The 21643-nt window shown below is 34.3% G+C and overlaps 1 protein-coding gene across 1 annotated transcript in view; it reads left to right on the top strand.

The window, feature by feature from the left end:
• Positions 1-21643, top strand: part of DGKB (diacylglycerol kinase beta) — a 357454-nt gene that overhangs the window by 48520 nt on the left and 287291 nt on the right. The window contains 2 exon segments of the mRNA XM_040548594.1: positions 13033-13109; positions 16357-16377. Of these exon segments, the coding sequence (XP_040404528.1) occupies positions 13033-13109; positions 16357-16377 (98 nt within the window).

Below are 21643 nucleotides of genomic sequence, written 5' to 3'. Positions count from 1 at the left end.
GAACAGAAACAAGTTACTGATTTGTGAGAAAGTTCAGCAAAAATGCCATGTACTTTTTTTATGTGCTTAATCAGAGACCCCATCTGAGTTTTAAATTTACTTTTTATTTTTATTTTTTTTATTTTTTATTTTTTTTTCTTGTAAGAGAATGAACAGAAATGGTAGGAGGCTGTGGCTACAGAAGAAATTGGAACAACCCAGCTTGAATCATCCTAAATGCTGAGCAAAAATGGCATATCCTATATTTGCTGTTCATTGTATTTCTGGGGAAGCAAGTTATTTTCCAAATAGTATTCAATACATTATATTTACCATTGCTTTTATATTTGTCTATATAGTGTAATTTAAAATGTGATAGGCTGTAATGGTATCATAGCTTAAGAAAAACCTTCTCTGGAGCTAATCCCCGGAGATGTTACATTTTGTCTCAAGGAAAGATAAATTTTATCAATATACCATGTCTCATATCTTTTCATAAGATACTGTCTACTGTATATAGCATGTACTGCATGCCTGGCAGGATCCAAGACTTTCAATGTTTTTTTTTTTTTTTTTTTTTTTTCCTCTTCCCTCACAGGAATAGATTCCTTGGGTTAAAATGGGCTAGGGGTTAAAACAACCTAGTTCTGTTTTTTAGAACAGAAATATTCAAATGTATTGTTTTCTAATTCTGAAATGAAACATAACACAGGAAAGAAAGAGCCCGTCTTGAAAAGAGGAAAAATCTAAAAAGTCTCCTTTGTCATCCCTTGACAAAGCTCATAAGCAGCAATGAAGGACATAAAGTCTATATATTTTTTTCCTTTTCTTTTCTTTGCTCTGTCTCTGATGTTGGTCTCTCCACCAATGTTCCTCTTCCTCAATTTTTCCTGAACCAAGGCACGATATTCCTAAAAAACTTAATCTCCACAAGCAGTTGAGTCAAAACGTTCCATTTACTTGGAAAGTTACTCTTCTGCCTCTTGACTAGTCTGTTCCTCAAGTTTCTAGTTTTCAAGAATGTTCAGCTGCAAATTAATGATGAATACAAAAACTTGGGAAAAGTTAAGGTTCTTATTTGCAACTAAAATCTCCTGTTTCTGAATGCTCTAATAAAAACTTCTAATGCTTTTTCCTCATGCAGAGAGCATTTGAAGGAAGATCTTTATTCTGGAAAGGCAGTCATCATTTATGATCTTCATCAGAAGGTTAAGATCCCTGGAAACTTTAAATATGATCTCATTTTCCTAGATTCTTTAAGGTCATTATAATTGATACAGTGCTGCTGAGTGCTTTTTCTCTAAAGATACATTATACTTTTTTTTTTTTTTTAACTTGTGAGGGAGAAAAAAGAAGGTGGAAGAAGGAAAGATGATCTGTTCTTTTCTTGAAACTGACTTTCCTCTTCTGTTTTGTCTTGCTGTTTTGAAGTTTGATCTGCCTTTTCCTATCTTTCTCTCTTTCCTGTCTTTTTTTGGTCTTCTGTTGTTCCTTTTATCCTTTTGGGAGACTAACTCTTCCTCCTTCCTTTCTTCTCATGTCTTTTCTGCTTTCTTCTGTTCTGTTCCGATCACCTTTGTTGAAATTATCTTGATCTTAGGTGTTCTGGACAGTATCATTGTTAATATTTTGAAATGAACTATAAAAATTTAAATAAATAGACCTATCCTCTGTGAGTATACTGTGGTAAAAGTAAATGGATTAGGAAGGGATATAAATTTGAATGCTGGGACCTGGGAGAGTTCTTAGTTCATTGCAGTTACTTTGACTTTTGTCTATGGCAACATTAAGTTGAGGAATGCCAGTGTCATATTACTGGTTTATGTTACATATTAAGTGCTCTGTATGTTTTACAGAATTAACAAGGTCAGGTAACTTAATGTGTTTATAATCCCTCTTTTTTCAGGATGTATGTTCATAAAACATTTGTATAAGCTTACATTAAGTTTATGTTAATCTTACATTAAATAGACATTTATCCTTTTGTCTAAATATACGTTGGATTTATCTTTGGGTTATATCTTTGCAGTTTGAAGCATAGCTCACAAAAAAAAAAAAAAAAGATATTTAAGATATTTTAGCAAATTGCTTTGTTCATCTCCTTCCTAATTTTTTTCTTTAAACTGTGGTATTATAAATTGGAAAGGTGAGTATTGCTCCAAAGGCTACTGTTTGTTGGCATGAATTATTTAAGCATAGGAACAATGGAAAGACCTTACCAAAGCTGTAGAAATAAGCAGAAATTTGAAAACTGATTTTGATAAGGAAATGTTAAATGCTAAAGATGTTTTGACCAGAATGACAGATTAATGGCAAGATTTACTTTACAAAAACTAGCAATTTTATCTGTATCATACATATAGTATTGTCCATAGCAAGTGCTCACCTGTAATGGTCCTTTACATGAAATAAATCAATGAGGTATATACTTATTAAGATCTCTCTATACAGTATGTCATTTTATAATAGACCTGTGATAGGGTTGCTTGTCTCTATGGAAGTGAAAATATTAAAACTTTGATAAGTATGCTCACATTACAGTCAAATTGTCATTACGTCTCACATAGCTTTAAAGCAACTGGTTAAATTTAGCTACCTTTGATACCTTAAGGATAAGGCTTAGCTTTTCTCCTTTTGAAGTTAAGTTCTTCAATTCTTTAAGAAAAGAGTTAAAACCAGTGCTTTTATGAGTCACACTCACTGAAATTAAAATACATATTTCAGGGAGAGCTTAAAGCAATAGAGACCTCCAGCAATAGACTGTGAGCTGTGATATGCATGTGCCTCAATGGCTACAGTCTCTATATGAAAAAAAAATGTGACTGCTTGGTGTCCAGGTATGCATGTGTCTTCTGAAGAAGGAGCTTGGTCTCTCTTCCTTCTTTCTCTTACAGTAAATATGAATTTAGTTACACATACTGATCTATTTTTAGTAAAATACCAATTTAACCTTTTTGGTTTCTTTAAGTAGTTCAGTACAATTTCACACTTGTTGATTTTAGTTCTCTCGTGAATGTGTAGATGGATATCAGAAATTTCTTTCCTGAACATGCTGAGTTGTTCACTAACCTTTCTTTCTTTTTTTTTTTCTTTAATTCATGTTGTAGCAGCACAATTGTTTTATGTTAACGCATTCAGGATTAATCTCAAGTTTTAAGTTAGAGGCGCTCATGCTATATAGATATTCAGTGTTCATAGAGCTTCATTTTACCCTTCATTCAGTTAAGCTGTGTGCATTTGTAGTACAAACTACATTTTTCCCAGCTCATTTGTTGTTTTTATGTTTTGTTTGGTTGGTTTGGTTTGATTTTGGTTTTGTGTTGGTTTTTCAGGACTTCATCATATAGCTTTTTTTCTGTACACTCAGTGAACTCTGAACACTCTGAACTTGTTTACTAAGTTCAAGTCACTTGGCTTCCAGCCTTTTCACAAGATACCTCCGTAATTCCACCTTTGTTCATTCACTGTAGTATGTGTTTTCAAAAGTCCTTCATTGGTGTTTTAGGGAAGAAGGTCTGTAGTACCTCTTCCTCTTTCTAGAGACAACGCCCTTTTTAAATAGGACTATCTTCACTCTGTCATTTGCTCAAAACAATCCATTTTATATTATCCCAAACTAAAATATAGTTATTTTTTCATTGACAAGGAGGTAAATTTATAGGGCTGTACAGATGAATTTTAAAACACTGATACTTGTGCACGGCTGTATCTGTCACAGGAAAATAAAAACAGCAACAAAAACACAACAGAGCCAGCATTTATCTTGGGGATACTGGAGAAAATGAAGCTAGTAGTGGGGAAGATGCAAATGAGAAACTGATGGGATAAAAAAAATGGAAAAATAATTAGAGGATAACTTTAGGATTAAACATACTTCGGAGGGACTAGAAAAAGATGACTGAGGATTTATTTATTCTTTTTGTTTATTGTATTAGCAAAATAGGGAAGTCCAGAAAGTGAGATTATACAGTTAAGGAGATAATTTCTTAGGATGATTAAAGAGCTCTGTAAACTTTCTTGAAGATACTACTTATCTAAATAATTGTATTACAAGACCTTGTCAGGTAAGTGCATGAAAATGTTGTCCTCTCTGGAGTGGCACTGAGGACTGTTTGCTGTTATTCTTTGTTGTTGTTGTTTTGTTTTTAACATTAAAATGACATTGGGTAAATTCAGAAATAGTCCTTGATAGTAGTAGGGTTTAAGACTGCCTTTATCAATGGACTACATTATAAGCTTTATTCTTGCTTGTTGTCTCCTTGGCACAAAAAAACTAGTGTCCTGGATTGCTCAGTAGGCTAACTTAAACAGAACGGGCAAAGAATTTTCCTATTTGAATCTTGATATTAGACTGAAAAGGTGGAGAATTATATCATTAAATATCCCTAATCCCCTTCAACTAAGGTAGATCTAAAACTCAGGTCTAATGTATATGTAGTGAAAGGGAAAGGATTTGAGATGCATCAAGCAAGAATCAACAGAATACAGTTCTCTAGTAGCATAAACTGATTGTATGAGCTTTTCTTCATGTCCATGTCCTCTCTCGTACTCCCTTTCTCAATTATTGTCTATTATGGTCAATATTGTCCATGAAGGCTCTTAAGAAAATGATATAAACTAGTTAGTTAATAGGAAAAAGGTACATAATATTAACAAAAAGAAGACTTGGTCTAACAACTTTGAAAAAAAAATTAACTGAACGGAACACAATGCTGACTTGGATGGAAATAAATTTTTAAATTTTGAACTCCACAGCTAGAAGATTTATGGATGTAGTACTTGAAACATATTTGTTTCTCAGAGCTTGAACATAAAACAGACATCCCAGAACAGGTTTGTAATGACAATTGTAAGATAAATGAGCATATATTAACTTTAGTTAATATGTGAAGGTAAAATATAAAAACTGAGTTGCTTTACTGTAGTGATGGAAATAAGAAAACTCCCATTCTTCCTAATGTATAACTAAGACAAACTTATAGCCTTATAACTGACCTTTATTTTATTTTCAAGACTTTATGCATTAGGATATTACAAGAGTAAGATTATCCCAGAAGTTAGTTTTTGGCTGGAATCAAGATTTCCAGATTTTACTGCACAGTCTGTAGCCTTTTTTATTTGAGTTTTAGCTTTTGTTTATATCTATTTAGCAGTACACTTTTTTGTAGCCTTATAAGGTAGCTGCATGTATAAACATCTCAGTAGAAACAATCTCGGCATCAGTTCATGCCTTTGTAATTAAGCAGCGGTTGGGAGGCTGTGACTTCTGAGCAGTTGTCTACCTAGCAACCCAGTCCTATGGGCAACATAGCTGAGATTCTTTTATTATTTTTTTTGTTCCCAATAACTAACATTAAACTTCTTACGATTTTTCACTCTTCTTTTGGCTAATGAGGCCTGTCAGGCAAATTTGCTTATGTGTTTTGGAAGTTACATGTCAGGGCAGATAATAAATGTAAATCAAAGCAACCAATGGGGACATTTCAAGTATGATTTTATGTGAAAATATGATGTATCCAATGGAATCTATTTAAAAACACTTTAGCAGCACCTGAACTCTACATCTTGTTTGCATTAACTCTACTTTTTGCCCCCATAGCAATCACGTAAGTTCTTAGTAATTGGGCAAATGAGGTAACATGGATATCAGTGAGCAAAATGGAATTCAAGACGAGGCAATATCTACCTCTTCCATAGCATTTAGACAGGGAGACAGTAAAGGGGAATTCAGGAATTAACAGTGGAGCACTGATTGTGTATATTTAAACAAAAAAAAAAAAGAGGTGAATTGCCTGTCTTAATGATTTAAGTATATATTTAATGAGGAAAAGATGTGGTAGAGAAGATCATAGATTTCATGCTTTGGTCATCCAGTTTGTCCTTACTATTTCAATGCTTGCAACGTTAACAGCTTAGGCGATCCAGTGTTACAACTGAACTTAGAAGTAAATGTCTGCCTGTGAATTCGTTTAAATTATATTGTCTTTAAAAAACTGATATATAGAAGAATATCACTGGTTGTGAATGGTCTGACCTCATTATTGTGGAAAAAGCTCATTTTCACTGAGTTGTGTGGACTTTAGTAATTGACTGACTATAAGGAAAAAGGTCACATATACTAACTAGTCTGTAGACTTAACAACAATGGAAGTATATTTCAGAGAAATTCATAGAATGGGTGTATTAAAAATATACCCTTTCTTTTTGTGACTTCTGCCAGTTACCGATTTTCTTGGCTGATCATAGGGACTTCAAATGACATGGAAATCTCCCCACCAGTTGGACACATTAAATACTTTTCCATGTTGCATAAATACATTTGTTACCAAGGTTTAAAAACAAACAAACAAACAAACAAAAACACACACACACACACAAAACAAACTTGAAAAAAATGAATAAATTCAGGTCATACCTGCCATTGATATTATCTAGTATGATGACAAAAACATCTCAAAGTGTATTACACCTAGCTACTATGTATGCTTCTCCCCGTATTTCCTCTGTTTTTGCATTTTGCAGATGACAGCAAACAAAAATGAAGCGAGGGGCCCAAAACTGAACACAGTACTCAAGGTGCGGCCCAGAAAAAATACAAGTATTCTCAAACACAGAACCATTTCCCTGTTTCTGCTTAAAATCAGAAATAATATATGATAAATTTCAAACCAAACTGATTTGATTCTTCTCTGTTACACACTTAGTGCTTAGAGCTAGTGCATGCAGTGAAATACATTGTCAATGGCAGCACTTCCTTAATTTAATAGAGAATAGTTTCATCACTATTCTTATGAGCTGGCAAGCTGTATCAGATATTGTGACCAGTTATAAATAAGCAGGAAATGAGAAAAAGGAAAGAAGGAGCCACAAAGTTACCGGCTGAATGTTTGTATTAGTTTTCAGGCTCAAATAAGATAATAAAATCCAAGGGCTGGAGAGGTGTCCAGAGGCATTTAGTCTTTCCTGTTCTTAAGATAAGGTAGTATGGCATATTCACTATGTACATAAATACTGTATTTCAAAGATGAGCATTAGGATGACTTGCAATATTGTGGTTTTCCCACGTAATGAACTTAGGTTGAGGGAATGCTGTCCCAGGCCCTGAGGGAGCTGCTAGGTGTGACTATCCCCGACCTCCCTGGGGCTCCCAAAGCCCAGGACCCCATTTCAAAACTCCAAAAGCTCCCCCAGACCTGCTCGTGGCCCAGAACTCCATTGTAGTCCCTGGGGCCATCAGTCCCTGCTGCAGTGACCACAGCAGGGCTGGTCTGCAGCCCTGCCCGGCCTGGCCATGGGCCCTGCCAAGATGAGCCCACCCATGGCCTGATGTCTCAGTCCAGCCTTGCAATGTCCCTCTTCCCAGGGAGGTGCCCAATGCCCAGGGCAGGGGCTGTCCTCCAGCCTGCCCTGATCCTTGCTGGGGCAGCTGGACAGGCCCTGGCTGCCACGGGGGGTGCCACACGGTCTGGGCCCCAGGGAGCCCCCAACCATCACAGCCCCTTGAAATGCTGAACCAGGATGGCAGAGCTGAGCTCTGAGGATCTCTAGAACTCTTTCATCCTTAATTTTCTGAATATCCAAAGGCAAAAGAGTCCAGAATAAGCCAAATAAGGTAGCTGTAAATCTGTTTTAAAATACTAGGCCAAAACCTTGCTTTATTTTTCTCCTTAAAATATTTTTCATTATGCCTAGCATTTACCTGCAGTTCCTTTCAAGTCCTGGAGTATGTTTTTGTCTTTTACTTAATTCTTCTTCTCTATGCTTTATTCTACTAACAGGCAAAAATTAAGTTCCTCTCTACCCCAAATCCCTGTTGTTTGACATATACTTCTGTTTGAACATCTGCTGTAGGGAAGTGGGATTTGGTAGATCTTTTTTTATTAATGTGGAATAAAGATGTGCTGGCACATGCTATTAGTATTACTGTTGTTCACAAAGAAGTCGTGATTGTCCGCATAAGTATCATTTAGTACATAGCAATGGATAAAATGGATAAATCTTTCTCCTAATGATGACATTAAGTACTTCATAGTCTTCAGTGAAAGCAAAACCAAGAACAAAGTGTTTCTCCTAAAATCCTCAGGTATGATTTACCTCACAGCATTTTATTTTATTTTTTTTAGAAACGTTATTTGATCCATTTTTAGTTGTTGATATGTAGGACATATCTGCTGACTTATATCTGTCTAATACTTGAATTTGGTGAGAAAATGTTTTAGGAGACCACACTCTGAGAATAAGTCACTATGTAACCAGGCTGCAGGAAACAGAAAAATTCTGCCAGTTTCTTCCTCACAATAACACATCATAAAGTCCAAGTTATTCTGCCTCTATAGAAATGACGTATGCTGACATGGAGCCAGTCCAAAGCAATCTGTAGGTGAGGAACAGGGGGCCATTGCTGAGGCTGTAGGGAAAGGTGAGTGGCAAAGTGGCTGTGCTCTTGTGGCTAGTGGGAGCTCTGGAGTCAGGTGGCCTCTGCCACATACGAGAAACAGCTGCTGGAGACAGAGGAGAAGGAGTTCTCTGCAGCAGTGGCTGTTGTCCCCATCTGCCTCTTCACCTTCCTCCTCAACTTTCCATTGCAAAAATTACTTGCCACAATTTTTTTTAATTTTGTTTATTTTTTTTTTTAGGCAGCATCATCCAGTTCTGTCTATGTTTGTAAGAAGCTTTTCGTTGACTGTTTGTCACAGAATTCAGTAGGAGAGTGATTTGATGGAGGGTGTAGTCATTCAAATTCTCCAGTTTAAGGAATGTTACTAAAATCATTGATAGATGTGACATTATGGCTGTTTTCAGTAAGACAATAATTTTTGTGATACTAAATACAAAATGAAAAAGCAAACCAACCAACCAAAAAAAAAAAAAAAAAGAATCAAACAACATGCAAACTGAGCATTTTCCCGTTTATGGTTTCAAATGTGTGTTTCTTTTCTGAAATTTGCATCAAAAGACCACTTCTATTTCACAAATCAAAATGAAGGTATGACCTATGTTAAAAGAGCTTTGCAGTGAGCCTGCAGCCATACCTATGGGAAATGTAGGACATATTTACCTACGAAGCTGCTGGCTTCTGCTCATTCAATGTCAACCACCAGAATCTCTTACCAACACAGGCATGCTGCAAGACTTTAAGTGATACTGGGAAAGACTTGTTAGTGGAACAACCTCTTTTTGTTGAAAGTGAAAAATTTTTACAATTTGGTGATGCATACAACTTTGTTAGCAGGCTTGGCCTTTTTAAGATACCAGTGTTTCTAGACCGGTAAAATTTTAGCTTAAGCGTAGGCATTGCTTGAGCAGACCTATTACACTGTTATTTGTATGTTATACTGCAGAAAAAAATGTACATTTATAAATGCATGCACACACACACACATTTTTAATATGCAATTGCATCCACAAAAAAGGAAGAAAAAATCCACAGCAGAATAAGAATCTGTAGAAGAATTGCAATGACAAGGGAGTGTTGGTTTTTCCCTATCCTTCTCATTGGCTTAGCTATCAAGCAGGACATTCAAGTTTGGGCCATGTCTTCATGCCATGCGTGAAAAATTGTATATTGAAGGTTGCAACATTTCTAAATTAAAATATGTAAATAAAAATCTCAATTTTATTATACTGGTATAGAAAATCTCTAAAACCTCTTTGGAGCTCTTATGTATAAATTCTGAAATTGACTGTTATGAGACTTTAGATGTTTGCCTGTGATGGTTTTTTTGAATTGTATAACCACATCTGGATTTATAAGAGAATTAATTGTAATCCAGTCCTTGTCTACTAGTCTTATTTTCTCTTAAATTGTGGTTTTAAAATCCACTGATTTATGCTGAGTTTTGTATAAGTCTTTTTATAGCTCGTTCATTTTTTCTGTTTTTACACTTTTCAATAATTTTTCTGGGAGGATGTAGAGAGAGTGTAGAGAACTTGTGTGATCTGGGCAAGTTTTCTTACTGTTTGATGTTTTCCATTTATGGGAAAAATGGTGCACTGAATTCCAACCTCAAATGAGTGCTTAATCTTCCTCATCTAAAGCTGAGTCATTTTAAAAAATGAATCATAATTTTTAATGTGGGCTAAATCTTAAATGGTTTGCAACTGGTATGTAAATTTGTCTTCAGTTATAAAAAGTATCTTTGTTAGAACTGAAAGGTAGTTAAGAAAAAAATAGATACTTTGAAACTTTGCATATCTTTCCATTAGATATGCAGCTTTATTATTTCTGTTGTCATGGTTTTGATTGTTTTGCCTTTATTCTGAAGCAATACATTAACCCATTAATCTCATTTGTATATCAATTGTTTTGAAGTCTTTATTTAAAAAATAAAATTTCTGTAGCACTGTGGTGAATCCTACTACTTTTCTCATTTGAGGCTTGTGTTTATACCACTGTTTTCCAGTGAGCATACAGATGATTTTGATCGGACTAAATAAACTGAAAAGGAACCCACAGAATTGCTGTTTTTTCCTAGTTAGGAAATTTAGGAAAAAATATTAAGGAAACATCATGATTATTTCTGTGTATAATTTCTGGAAATTTTTGTCTTTATTTTTTTTTTTCTGGGCAGCATTTACTTGGCTTTTTTTTTTCTTGATAGAATTAAAAACATTTTATTGGATTTTATCTTTTTTTTTTATTGCCATAGAGATTTCCAAGACACTAGCTCTTGTGCCTTTTTTCTTTAATTTTGTCCCAAGATATGAACAAAACTTGAAAATTCATATGGTTATCATATCTTGGTCAATTTATTGAAGATGAAACGTTTAAAATGCTAGTTCAGCTATTAGAAGCTGAGTAAGGAGAGTTAATTTTTTTGAGGAAGGTTGAAGACTAACCGTACTGAAGATTATCCTTTGGCATTTGACTTAAAATATCAATATTTCATTTTTTGGTGCTTAAAAATACATACATACATCTATTCCTGTTAGTTTGGGTACCACATTGTGAACTGAAAACAATGGTTGAATGAATGCAAACAAAAGATTGTGAAAAATGGATATGCCTTGGCCGTGAAATTTGCAGCATGATGCTTGTAATAAATACAGCTCCTGTCCAGAACACCAAAATCTCCTGAAGAGTTTCGTTGGGACAACCAAAGGAGGAATTACATCCACAAAGCCTTTTTTCTTGACAAGTATTTCAAGCAAGGAATGTGCTTTGCCTTTTGTATGACTTCATTAAGGCAATACGCAGGAAAAAGGGAGGATATGTGTGTTGTTCCTGGAACAGAGAATATTTTGTGTCTTAATCGTGCTTAACTAAAAAAAATATGACAAAGTTAAAAACAAAGATTTAATTTATTCTTAGTAAGTAACATAACACAGGTGTTTGCTTTTAATTGCAGCTGCATAGGCATAGCATTCATGTAAAGATGACAAAAATATGAAATGAAAGAAGTGTGGTCATTTTTTACAGTTTGTCTTTTTCACATAAGCAACAAAAAAATAAAACAATAAAATTTGCAGTATTTCAGATGACACAGAAATAAGACTATAGATGACTATTTATCAAGTAAATATTTGCTGTGGCTGCCCATGAAACCAGTGAAATTCAGTTAGTTACAGTTGACAGTAACATTGAAATACATCTGATTAATGAAAATAAACTATTTTATCAAGGCCACAAATAGTCTTGGGAGTTATAATTTAAGAAAAGATCATAGCGATAGACATTGGCAAAAAGCTATGCATGTTACAATCGAAAACAGGATGGAGGGGAGGCAGGGAGAGAAGGGGAAGTACCCAGCAACCCTTAAAACTGAGTTTTACTGGTGTGCCCTGTTTATAGCTGTTACAAACTGTTACAATGCTATTTTGCAAATCACCTGTTGTCATGTTTTCTCCTTCCAAGTTACATGATTTATTAAATGTACATTTTAGATTCAGGATAGAAGTGCTCAGTTTCTTTGACGCTTAAGAACTACTGCAATTCTTTATTTTGATAATGTAGTTAAAACAAACAAACAACAACAACAAAAACCAGGAAGATTATGTCCTAATATTTGTAATTTTAAGTGTCTAACTAATTGCTCATGTGATAGTCCTGTTCATATTCCACAGTCTTTGTTTTTCTCTTTTCTTCCCAAGATTTGCTGTAGTAATAAGTGTGTAGCCATTAAGTACACCTGTTTTCTTTTGCAATCCATCTTCTGGTTCATGGATGACTGGTTCATGGTTTACTCCAGTGTTGTGGCCATTATGCACATTTGGCCATTATGCACATTTGACCAATATGCACTCAACTACTGCATTTTAAAGACAAAACTGAGTTATATCTATTCTTGCTGTATTGCTGAGATACTTATGGTGGAAAAGATCATTATGTGCATGTTTACGTGCCAAATGAATCTGAGTTCAAAGGTTTTATGTAGTGGTTACTTATTGAAATAACTCTTGTTATTTTGCAAGTTGACATTTATAAACAACAACAAATAGAAAAGTAAAGGTGTGGGAGCATCTATGTGATTTGACACAATTGTGTTAGACAAAGCTTGTCTGAAAGTTACTGTGGTAGTTAGAATATCTTGGAGGTCTACAAAAACTGGGGTTTCAATAGCAACATTTGTTTTCTGTGATGTGTTTCCAGAAAAAGATTTTTCTTCAAGTATGGCCTCTATCTTGATATTGTCTGGCTCCTTTGACAGTTCCTCTACTCACTGGCATCTATGCCAGAGGAGATTTAGTAGCACTGTTGAGAACGAGCGTGTTTGGTAGATGACTCAGGTTTCAAGGACAAAAAAAAAAAAAAGTGACTTGAAAGAAACAGTCTTTGCAAACAACTCCTTCAGAAATATGCTACTTAACAACAGTTGGAGTAAAGAGTATTTCTGAGCATTCTGTGTTGACTTGCTGTTTTTTTACTATTTAGTCAGAGGGTACATTATGTTCTCATTTTCTTCCTGCCCGCAGCTCTCATACAGCTAGAGAAAATTACTGATGCACATTGAGAAAAGCTATTAGCAGTTGTGTTGTTGTTTCTTTAATTACAGCTCATTTTATGTAAATCAGTTTTCTGTATTTTAATTTTCTCTTTCTTCATTCTTCATCTAGATTCCACTAAGAAAATTAAGGATGTCTTAGAAGAATTCCATGGCAGTGGTGTGTTAGCAAAATATAATCCTGAAGGGGTAATTATTCTTCTTTCTTCAATGGTCAGACATGGTGGGAAAAATGTTTACAAATGTTGTAGCAAATATAAGCATTTAAAATAGAAGAGATTTTATACGTCAGAAGTTTGGGGTAACTGAGTCTGTTTTGAAATAAAAATACGAATATTTTAAAGAACTAAAAGTTTATAAACATAATGTTAGACACATCTGTTTAACATAATAAGACATAAAAAAACACCTTTAAAAATAACCAAAAACCTTAAAAAAAAGTTAATTTGTTTTCCAATTCTTTTTAAGGATTAGAAACGTTAAGCATGTTTTCATATCTTAGACGAATGAAATCTGCTATTTTGTGTGTGTGTGTGTGTGTTGTTTCTGGTAATGGGATCACCTTTAGAGGGATTTATTTTTCTCATGTTATGAAACCAAAAATTCAGCTGAAAGTGTGTGCATGCGTTGTCACTACAGACTCACTACTAGAGAAAATATTCTGTTTTAAATGATAGAAAAACATAGATTGTTTCCTTTTGAAGCCCTCAACTACAATTTTTATCTGCTTAACACATCAAAGTGTAGCTAACTAAAAACCTGTTTCAATAATGTTTCTAAATATGCTTGCATTATTCAGAGAATTCAGAGTAGAAAAATGTACTGACAGTTATGAGCATGACTTGATCCTACATCTCAGGATGTGAAAGACAAGAATTGTTGTTAAGTAAGGCAGTTACAATCCGTTTTTGGTTTTTGAAATCTTCAGTTCTCTCATCATACAATGATTTCAGTTTTGTGAAGTGTAACCTTTTAAAGTCCAAAGTAATTGTGTATTTGTATGTTTAAATAACATGTTTTCATGTTGGTAGCACATCACATTATCAGTATTTGGTATTAGTTTAAATTGCTATTTAAAGTGTTGAGATTAGTCTCACAACTAGCAGTCAAATGGTCATTCCTCCAGTTTGAGGGTCTGTGGAGGTTGAGTCCCAGTGAAAAGTGATCAGTATGGGCAGATGGGACAACTGCTCTAACTGAAGCCGGGTGAATTGGCAGAATTTGTGCAAAGCTGAAATTATTAAACATAGTTGGTCCTGAGCCGATTCTGTGCCTCTGTACCTGTCCTGGAGCTCTTCATTTTATGGTGATTTGCTTGCAGCATCCTACCAATGTACTGAAACATCCAGGGATTATAGAACAGCACAGTGTCCAAAACAGTGATGAGGATAGAAGGGGAGCAGGGAACACGAGTCAGACAACTTGCTGTGGTTCCACTGTCTTCAGCAGGGATCAGGCTATTCGCTACTACTGGGCAGTGTTGGTCCCAGGCTAAGCCCAACACCTTTTTCGCTTTGCTGCTTAGTGCTTAGACTTCAGGCAATGCAACAAAATGAAAACATAGCTAGTAGCTACTTTGGATCTAGTAGGATTTACTAGCTCAGTTTTCATGTCATAAGCTGCTTAACTGCAAGCAGAGCAGCTGAAATTTCTTCTGCAGGTGAGTGAATATTCCAAGTCAAACAAACTGTCCTTACACAGGTGTGTCTGTGCCTTTGGCATGCATTCAACCTGCTATGTAGAAAAGCCTTTTACAGGAAGATTTGAGAGTTAATTGTATCAGGTCAGACGAGAACCCCTGTATCAGATATGCTATTTAATTTAAGCAATTGTTATCCATAAATCAAACGAACAAATAAGCAACAAGAACAACAACAACAACAAAAATCCTAAGTTATTTTAGTGAGAGATACAGGAGATGTCAAAAATTTAATGATCCAGGTGAAATCAGTCACAGAGCAGCTTTTCTATATATTGTAGATAGCACTTTGAACTTTTAAACATTCTACTTCTGTTTTGTGGTTGTGTTTTGTAGAGGATACCATCATGTTTCCATTTTACCTCTATTTCCTAGATCATTGTCTCATAAACACTCCAAGTATTTTTCCAGGCTTGTCAATACCCTACAAAAAGGTGGTGTCAATTTTTAGACTAATAAACATGGGGCATAGAGCTTTGACAGATTTTGCAGTGTGATATATTTATGTATTTAAGAAAAAGTCTTAAGAACTTGTTTCAAGCTTCTTCCTGCTTAAAGGGTTCCAGCATTTATTCCACTCCATTGCTTCTTGATTGCTTGTTTTCCTTTTATTTTTCTTCTTTTTTTTCTTCTTTTTTTTTCCTTTTATATCACAAGTTGATTTAATGGGACACAAATAGCAAAAGAAAAACCTGTTGATATTTGAAGCTTGTTACCAGAAGTCATCTGGCTTGTTTTTCTATTATCTTATATCTTGTTGAATGAATGAGTTTTGGGTGTAGTGGAAATGATGTATCTGATTATCAGAAGGTCAGAACTATAGGAAGTTTATTTATGGTACTTTTACTCTCTGCTAGCTTTCAGTGTAGGGCAGATTACTGAAACATCTGAAAATGCTACTCAGCCTTTGCCTTTCCATCTTTTTTCTATAATTACTGTCAAATATGTAATTAAGACTGGATTTTATACCTGATGTAAGACACACAGGTAGGTTAACATCAGCCTGCTGGAAAGCTATTAAAGTAGTCAGGATACTTCTAAGAAGAAGTGTTCTTTAGGGTACCTATAATTTCCAGAGGTGCTGGGGGTTTTCTAAAGTGACTTTGTGGATGTATCAAAGATTCTCTTGGTTACTCTGGTTTAGCAAAAGTCTGTCACAATCAATGTAATTTATGCAGAGAATACCACTATATTCGCCATTTTAAGGTAGTACATCTGACTGGGAATTAGTGACAGCAGTTTGTGAATAAAGTAGAAAGGTAGAAAATTAATCCAGTGTCTTTATTAAAAGGAGAACAAATTGTTATAAACTAAAGCAGCATGCAACGATGACTTCTGAGATGGTGTTTGCTAGTGTTTATCACTGCATTCATTTCTGATTAACTTGTTTCACCAACAACCATTTTGGCAACCAGCAATTTTTACTTAATTTTTTTAAGTACACAGGGTTGAGAGAGACTAACATTGTATTTACTTCCTTATCTTTTTCTTGGATGTCTGTCATTGCACGGTTAAAAATAAATTGCTTGCGCTCTCTAATTAAGATTAGAATGCTGACCTGAACCATTTTCTTGACATATGTGCTAATGTAAGATGATGATATTCTATCTTTTGTCTTAAGCCTGTTCATCTACATTACTAACCTTTCAACCAAATAATTTTTATAAAAACAAAGCCTAAGTGTTACTATACTGCATTAATGTATATGTCTTCTTTCTTTTCTTGCATGCGTTACAGAAACAAGATATACTTAATCAAGTAAGTAATCTTAATTTGATGGTTTTTCTCCTTTTTTCATGCCTAGGAGCACTATTTATTTATTTTTTATTTTGTAGACCATTGAGAAGTCGTTTATTAATAAATACTACCTATGGCAATTCTATCGGTTAATAGACAAATAATTAAAGCTGAGAGCAAAGTGATTAGCAATCTATTATGATAGCGAGTTTGTAGCCCTTGCAAGAGAAAGGGTTAAAGAGCTGATTGTCAACCTAAGGGTCTACTGAGAAGCTTACGTAGCCTAAAAACAGGTATAAAAATACGATGAAAAAAAATGCTAGGAAAAAAGGACTAATCATATGAAACTTTTGTTGTTGTTGTTGTTGTTTTTAATGACCTAATTATTCTTCCTTTGTGTAAAAAAAAAAAAAAAAAGCCTCTGATCTCCTTTTCTGGGGAGGAGACAGCTGGAACATGAGAACAATGGAAAAATCAAGAGACTTAAAGGATTAGTTTTGTAGGAACCCCTCACTTTCTAGTGTCAAAGGCCGGCTGAGCTTTTGGGTGTATACTGTCAGGAGTACTCCCTGTTCACAAAAGGACTCAGTTTTCTTCAGATAACCAGTATTACTATTTTAGTAAGTTGAAGGAGTGAAAGAGAAGACGCTCAGGTTAAAGCATGGTATCTTGTACCAGACTTGAGACTAATCTCATTATTATTTTTGCTAATAATATTGTAACAAGAAGTAGCTGAATACTAATAGAATCAATTCACTAAACCAAATTTGGGAACTTTTGCCAAAATGGAAAAAAATCTGAATATTATGCTGGAAAAGTTTGATGACATTATGGAGTGTAGTAAATAGAAATGTAATGAAATGCTCTAGTGCAAAGCACAGTGTGATGTGCCCTAGGTGTAGTGGTACTGCTAGAAAAAGAGCTGAGTATGGTCTCTGATTACAGGATTATTGCAAAGCATCACTGTGGTTTGGTCGTGAAGAAGACAAACAACATCACTTGAGCATTGCAATAGTATTCCTGTGGCAATAGTGGTCTGAGAACAAGATGAGGCTTTTAAGAATAGGTAGAGTTGTTAGGCCAATTGACATAAGTGGAAAACTAGTTAGACTTTCAAGCACACAGAAATATAGATTAAAAGAAAGCTTTTTGTGCTGTTTCCTCCAGCTACATTTTTTGATCTGTTAGAAAATATTAATTTGCTGTAAAGACTTTGCCTTTTTATAATATATAAAGCAAATATTCTAGTACAGATAAGCAAACATTTAATATTCTTTAAAAGGGTATAGCAGAGAACTCATCTTTCTGCTTTTAACCAGTGTATGTGCCACAAGGTGGGACAAGCTGAACTCACATTGGAACTAATTTACAAAAGGGTTGGTAGGATGTGAAGAATTATAGGAAATCCATTATATAGGAGAAGCGTGTCCCCCACATATAATCATCTGAAGACTTATGAAAGGATGTTTTATCTTTCTAGCTACAAAAGAGAAAGTTATTAACTTGTGAGTATCACCAGCAGAAAACTCCTTCATTCAGACACTGGGTGCTCAGCATTCTTCTGGGTTTCTGAGCAGAACTTCTAGGGAAACAGCTTCCTGGATACCTAGAGAGTTGGGAAGTCTGCCAGATGGAGATGCTGGCAGCCTGGCTGTGAGCTTGCTTTCTGTGGAAAGTGTTGAGGGCACTGAGGTGTAAAATGTTTCAGATAGTTAATTTCTGTTGCAAAACTGTTCAGTTTTGAACATTTTTAATGATCTTTACCATTCTTCCTTTTCTCTCCTTTCTTCAGTCTGTGCTCATGAATTCATCTTTCCCTCCTTGACATCTTAGTTCTCTTTTGAAACTTCCCCTCTCTGACATAAGCTCCAGACATTTTTGTTCTTGTCTTCCTGTTTTTTTGTATTGTGCAATACCCTATGTTAAGCTTTAGGAGCCTCATACTGCTTTCATTTGCATGGTATCTATTTTAATTCTCATCAGTTGTTAAATGGCTAACTCAAGTCTATTTTGCAATTCTGATGGATGCTGTTTCAAAATGGTTTAAAATAAAGTGGTTGTTGTTGTTTGTTTGTTTATTAGGGTACCACCATTTAGGGAAAAGTTAATAGCAAATTTTAAGCTGTCTTGATACTAAGGCCAGAGAGATCATTCTATTTCAAGGAATATTATTCTTGAAACTACACCATTTTTAAAGGAAAGCAAATGAAAAAAATATGGAGGGTTACACTGATGTCTGTTTTATTTTTAACATATTTTATTTGAAGAGTGACAGACTACTCTGACAACATTCCAGCTACTCTAACAGCATGAAAAGTGTATAATATGGTGCCAATTATGGTACGGAGTTATAAAGTATGAAACATTGCTGTCTTCATTTTTTTTATAGCAATTGAAACATCATCTAAATTATTCTCTTGATGAAGTGAAGTAAGCACAGAAATAAATTCCTTCAGAAAGGATACTTTTTTAGTGAATTTTTATATTGCCGTTAATGAATGTTTAAAATTGATGCATTTCAGCTTAAGTATGCATGCAATGGTGCGATGCTTATTCATAATTAGGATTTGCAACTATTCTATTAGTCATCAGGGATAGGTTTCATAATATTTAACTGCTACGATGAGATTAAATAGCAAAGCATTTTTGCTGTGTTTTTAATTGTAATAAAACATGAGAAAAAACAAGAACAACAAAAAACAAGGAAAATACATTTTGTTAATACTGTATCCAAGATTTTCCACAGTAGTTTTATTCTGATAAGAGTTACACTTTATTTATAAAGATTTAATAGATACAGCTAACATTCACAAAAGTTAATGTAAAGTCATCACTGAGATGGTCAGCTGTGCAATACGCCAGTGGTGCAGTCTTATGGACTGCAATATACAAGCCTAAGCTCTATAAACGGTATTATACATTTATGGAAAAAAAGAAATGCTTATAGAGAAGATATCCTTGAGGAAGGAGAAGTGGTTCTAGCTCTAATCAGTATTTATTAGATCTTAAGGCATACCCCTGTTTACATGGACTGTCTTTTTGGTAAGAAAGCATATAGGCTGATCCATTAGTTGGCAAAGGAAAGTAGAGCCATTTAACTTTCCCACTGCACATAACAAACACTCTGAAATCATTTTAATAATTAAGTATTTTATAGGCTATGAACATAATTGCTTTCTAAGAGACAGAGGAAACAAGGCTCATTCTCTAGTCTGTTACAAATACAATGAGATGATGATGATGAAAGGTGGATGTGATTTCAAATTCATTTTGTGAGATGGATTTCTAGAAACATGTCCTCATTTGATGGCTATTGGATTCAAATCGCTTAAACTGAACATGAAGAAAAGTAGGTTAATGTTCCAGTACTTGAAGTTTCCAATCAGTGTTGCAGGTTGTCCTTATTTTTTATTTACTTATTTATTTTCTTTCAGACTTTTTTGTTGTTGTTGTAGATGTTTAAAATCTCGTAGATGACTATTTAGAAAGTTAGCCAGCCTTAGCATTGTCAAGAATTAGTAAATATTTCAGAATTGCTCTTGTCAGAATGCTTTAGGAATAAATTACTTGTAACATAAATACACATTTTACTTGTCTCTACTTGTTGTTTGACTAGTGTGTATTTGGACTCTTTGCCAAACAGACAACAATGAAGAAAAGAAAGAGGAAAAAAAAAAAAACAAAAACAACGAAACAAAAAAAGACTGTTTTCTTTAAAATAGGTAAATAAATAAACCCTGGGAATTCTGTGTTTTGTTTATGACAGTAAAAATTCTGAAGCTACCAAATGGATGCTTATTTGTTGGTAAGAAAGCACGATATGGTGCTTGTAAATACAGGTGCTTGTAAATACAGGTGCTTATGTTACCTGGTCAGACACATAGCTGATCTAGTTTATTTTCCTATAAAAGATATTATCTAGAAATTGCAGAGAATGTCCAGGCTCTCTAATTTCTGCCTTATATCTCTAAATATAGTTAACTTAATATAGGTTTACCCAGGCTGAATTAGGAAAGACTGGTTAAAGTGCTTTACCAAGGCTATTTGATTATGACTTTTTTTTTTACGGTTTTCATTCTGAGGTACAATGTGTTCTGGTTTTTGTTTGTTTGTTTGTTTGTTTTATTATGATGACTACATTTAAAATTGATTCACGTACATGGGGCCATCTAGGTACTGTTTATGAAACTGCACAGATAAACAAAATATAGAAAAATACTCTTAATCATAACATACTGCAAGAATTAGTCAATAAATGGAAATTGTGCAGTACAGGTAATGTTGCTAGTATTAGTCTGTGAGTATATATAATTGAGTAGGTGACGGTGGTAATTTCTTATTTATTCATTTATTTATTTCTATTATTTTAAATTCTGGTGAGAATAAACACAAACGTAGTTCAGCTAACACATCTCTGTTTTCCTAAAGGCTGTAAATTTACTCAGTGCTATGTGGATGAAAACTCTTGCCAACTGGAATGGGACATTTTAAATCTTCTTGCATTGGTACAAGTGACTATTTGAAGTGAAAATTTCAAGTTATTCAGGCTCAGATTACACTAAATCTCAGTAAAAAAAATCATTTATGAATTGTAACAGTTATGAAAGTTTGTCAGTGTGTATGCAGCAAAACAGTGACTGTTCACATGACGTTCATAGATTATTTTTTTTTCTAAAAGTGTTGTAGCAAAAATATATTTTTAATATAAGTAGCTGAAATAGCACCCATAAAAGTTTACAATGAACAGGGAAATCCATTCCTTTTAAAATTAATGAGAATGCTACTGATACAAAATGCTTTTAGAAAAATATTATTATAAACTTTAGCCCTATTATGAAAGTTACATTTTCAGCCGCATTAGTCTATCAGTAGGTTTCTGGAGTATCTTCACCAGAAGATAAATTTTTTGCTTAAACCTGAACTTTGTTGTAACTGACTGTTTTTCAGGGACTCAGTGCTTTAGTCTGAAGCATGCTTTCTACACCATTTTTCCTAAATTCTGTAATAATTTTAATTTTCAGTAGTCCAATTCTGCTTGGGCAGTATGCAGATTATCTAATCTTTACTTTGTTAAGTATGTAATATATGTTTCTTTGAACATTCTTGTTCTTGATAGTACATGTAAGTACAAGTACATTCTTGATAGTACATGTAAAATGGACCCTGGTTTATAATCTGCTACAAGATCGTTCTAAATGTTTCTCCTTTAGCACTCTTTTTTTTTTTTTTTTTAAAAAAAAAGGCTTTGTATAGCATATATAGTAAATCTCTCTATATATAAAATATG

Source organism: Cygnus olor, chromosome 2, assembly GCF_009769625.2.
Source record: "Cygnus olor isolate bCygOlo1 chromosome 2, bCygOlo1.pri.v2, whole genome shotgun sequence".
Classification (NCBI taxonomy): domain Eukaryota; kingdom Metazoa; phylum Chordata; class Aves; order Anseriformes; family Anatidae; genus Cygnus; species Cygnus olor.
This window is presented reverse-complemented; position numbering and strand designations above follow the sequence as displayed.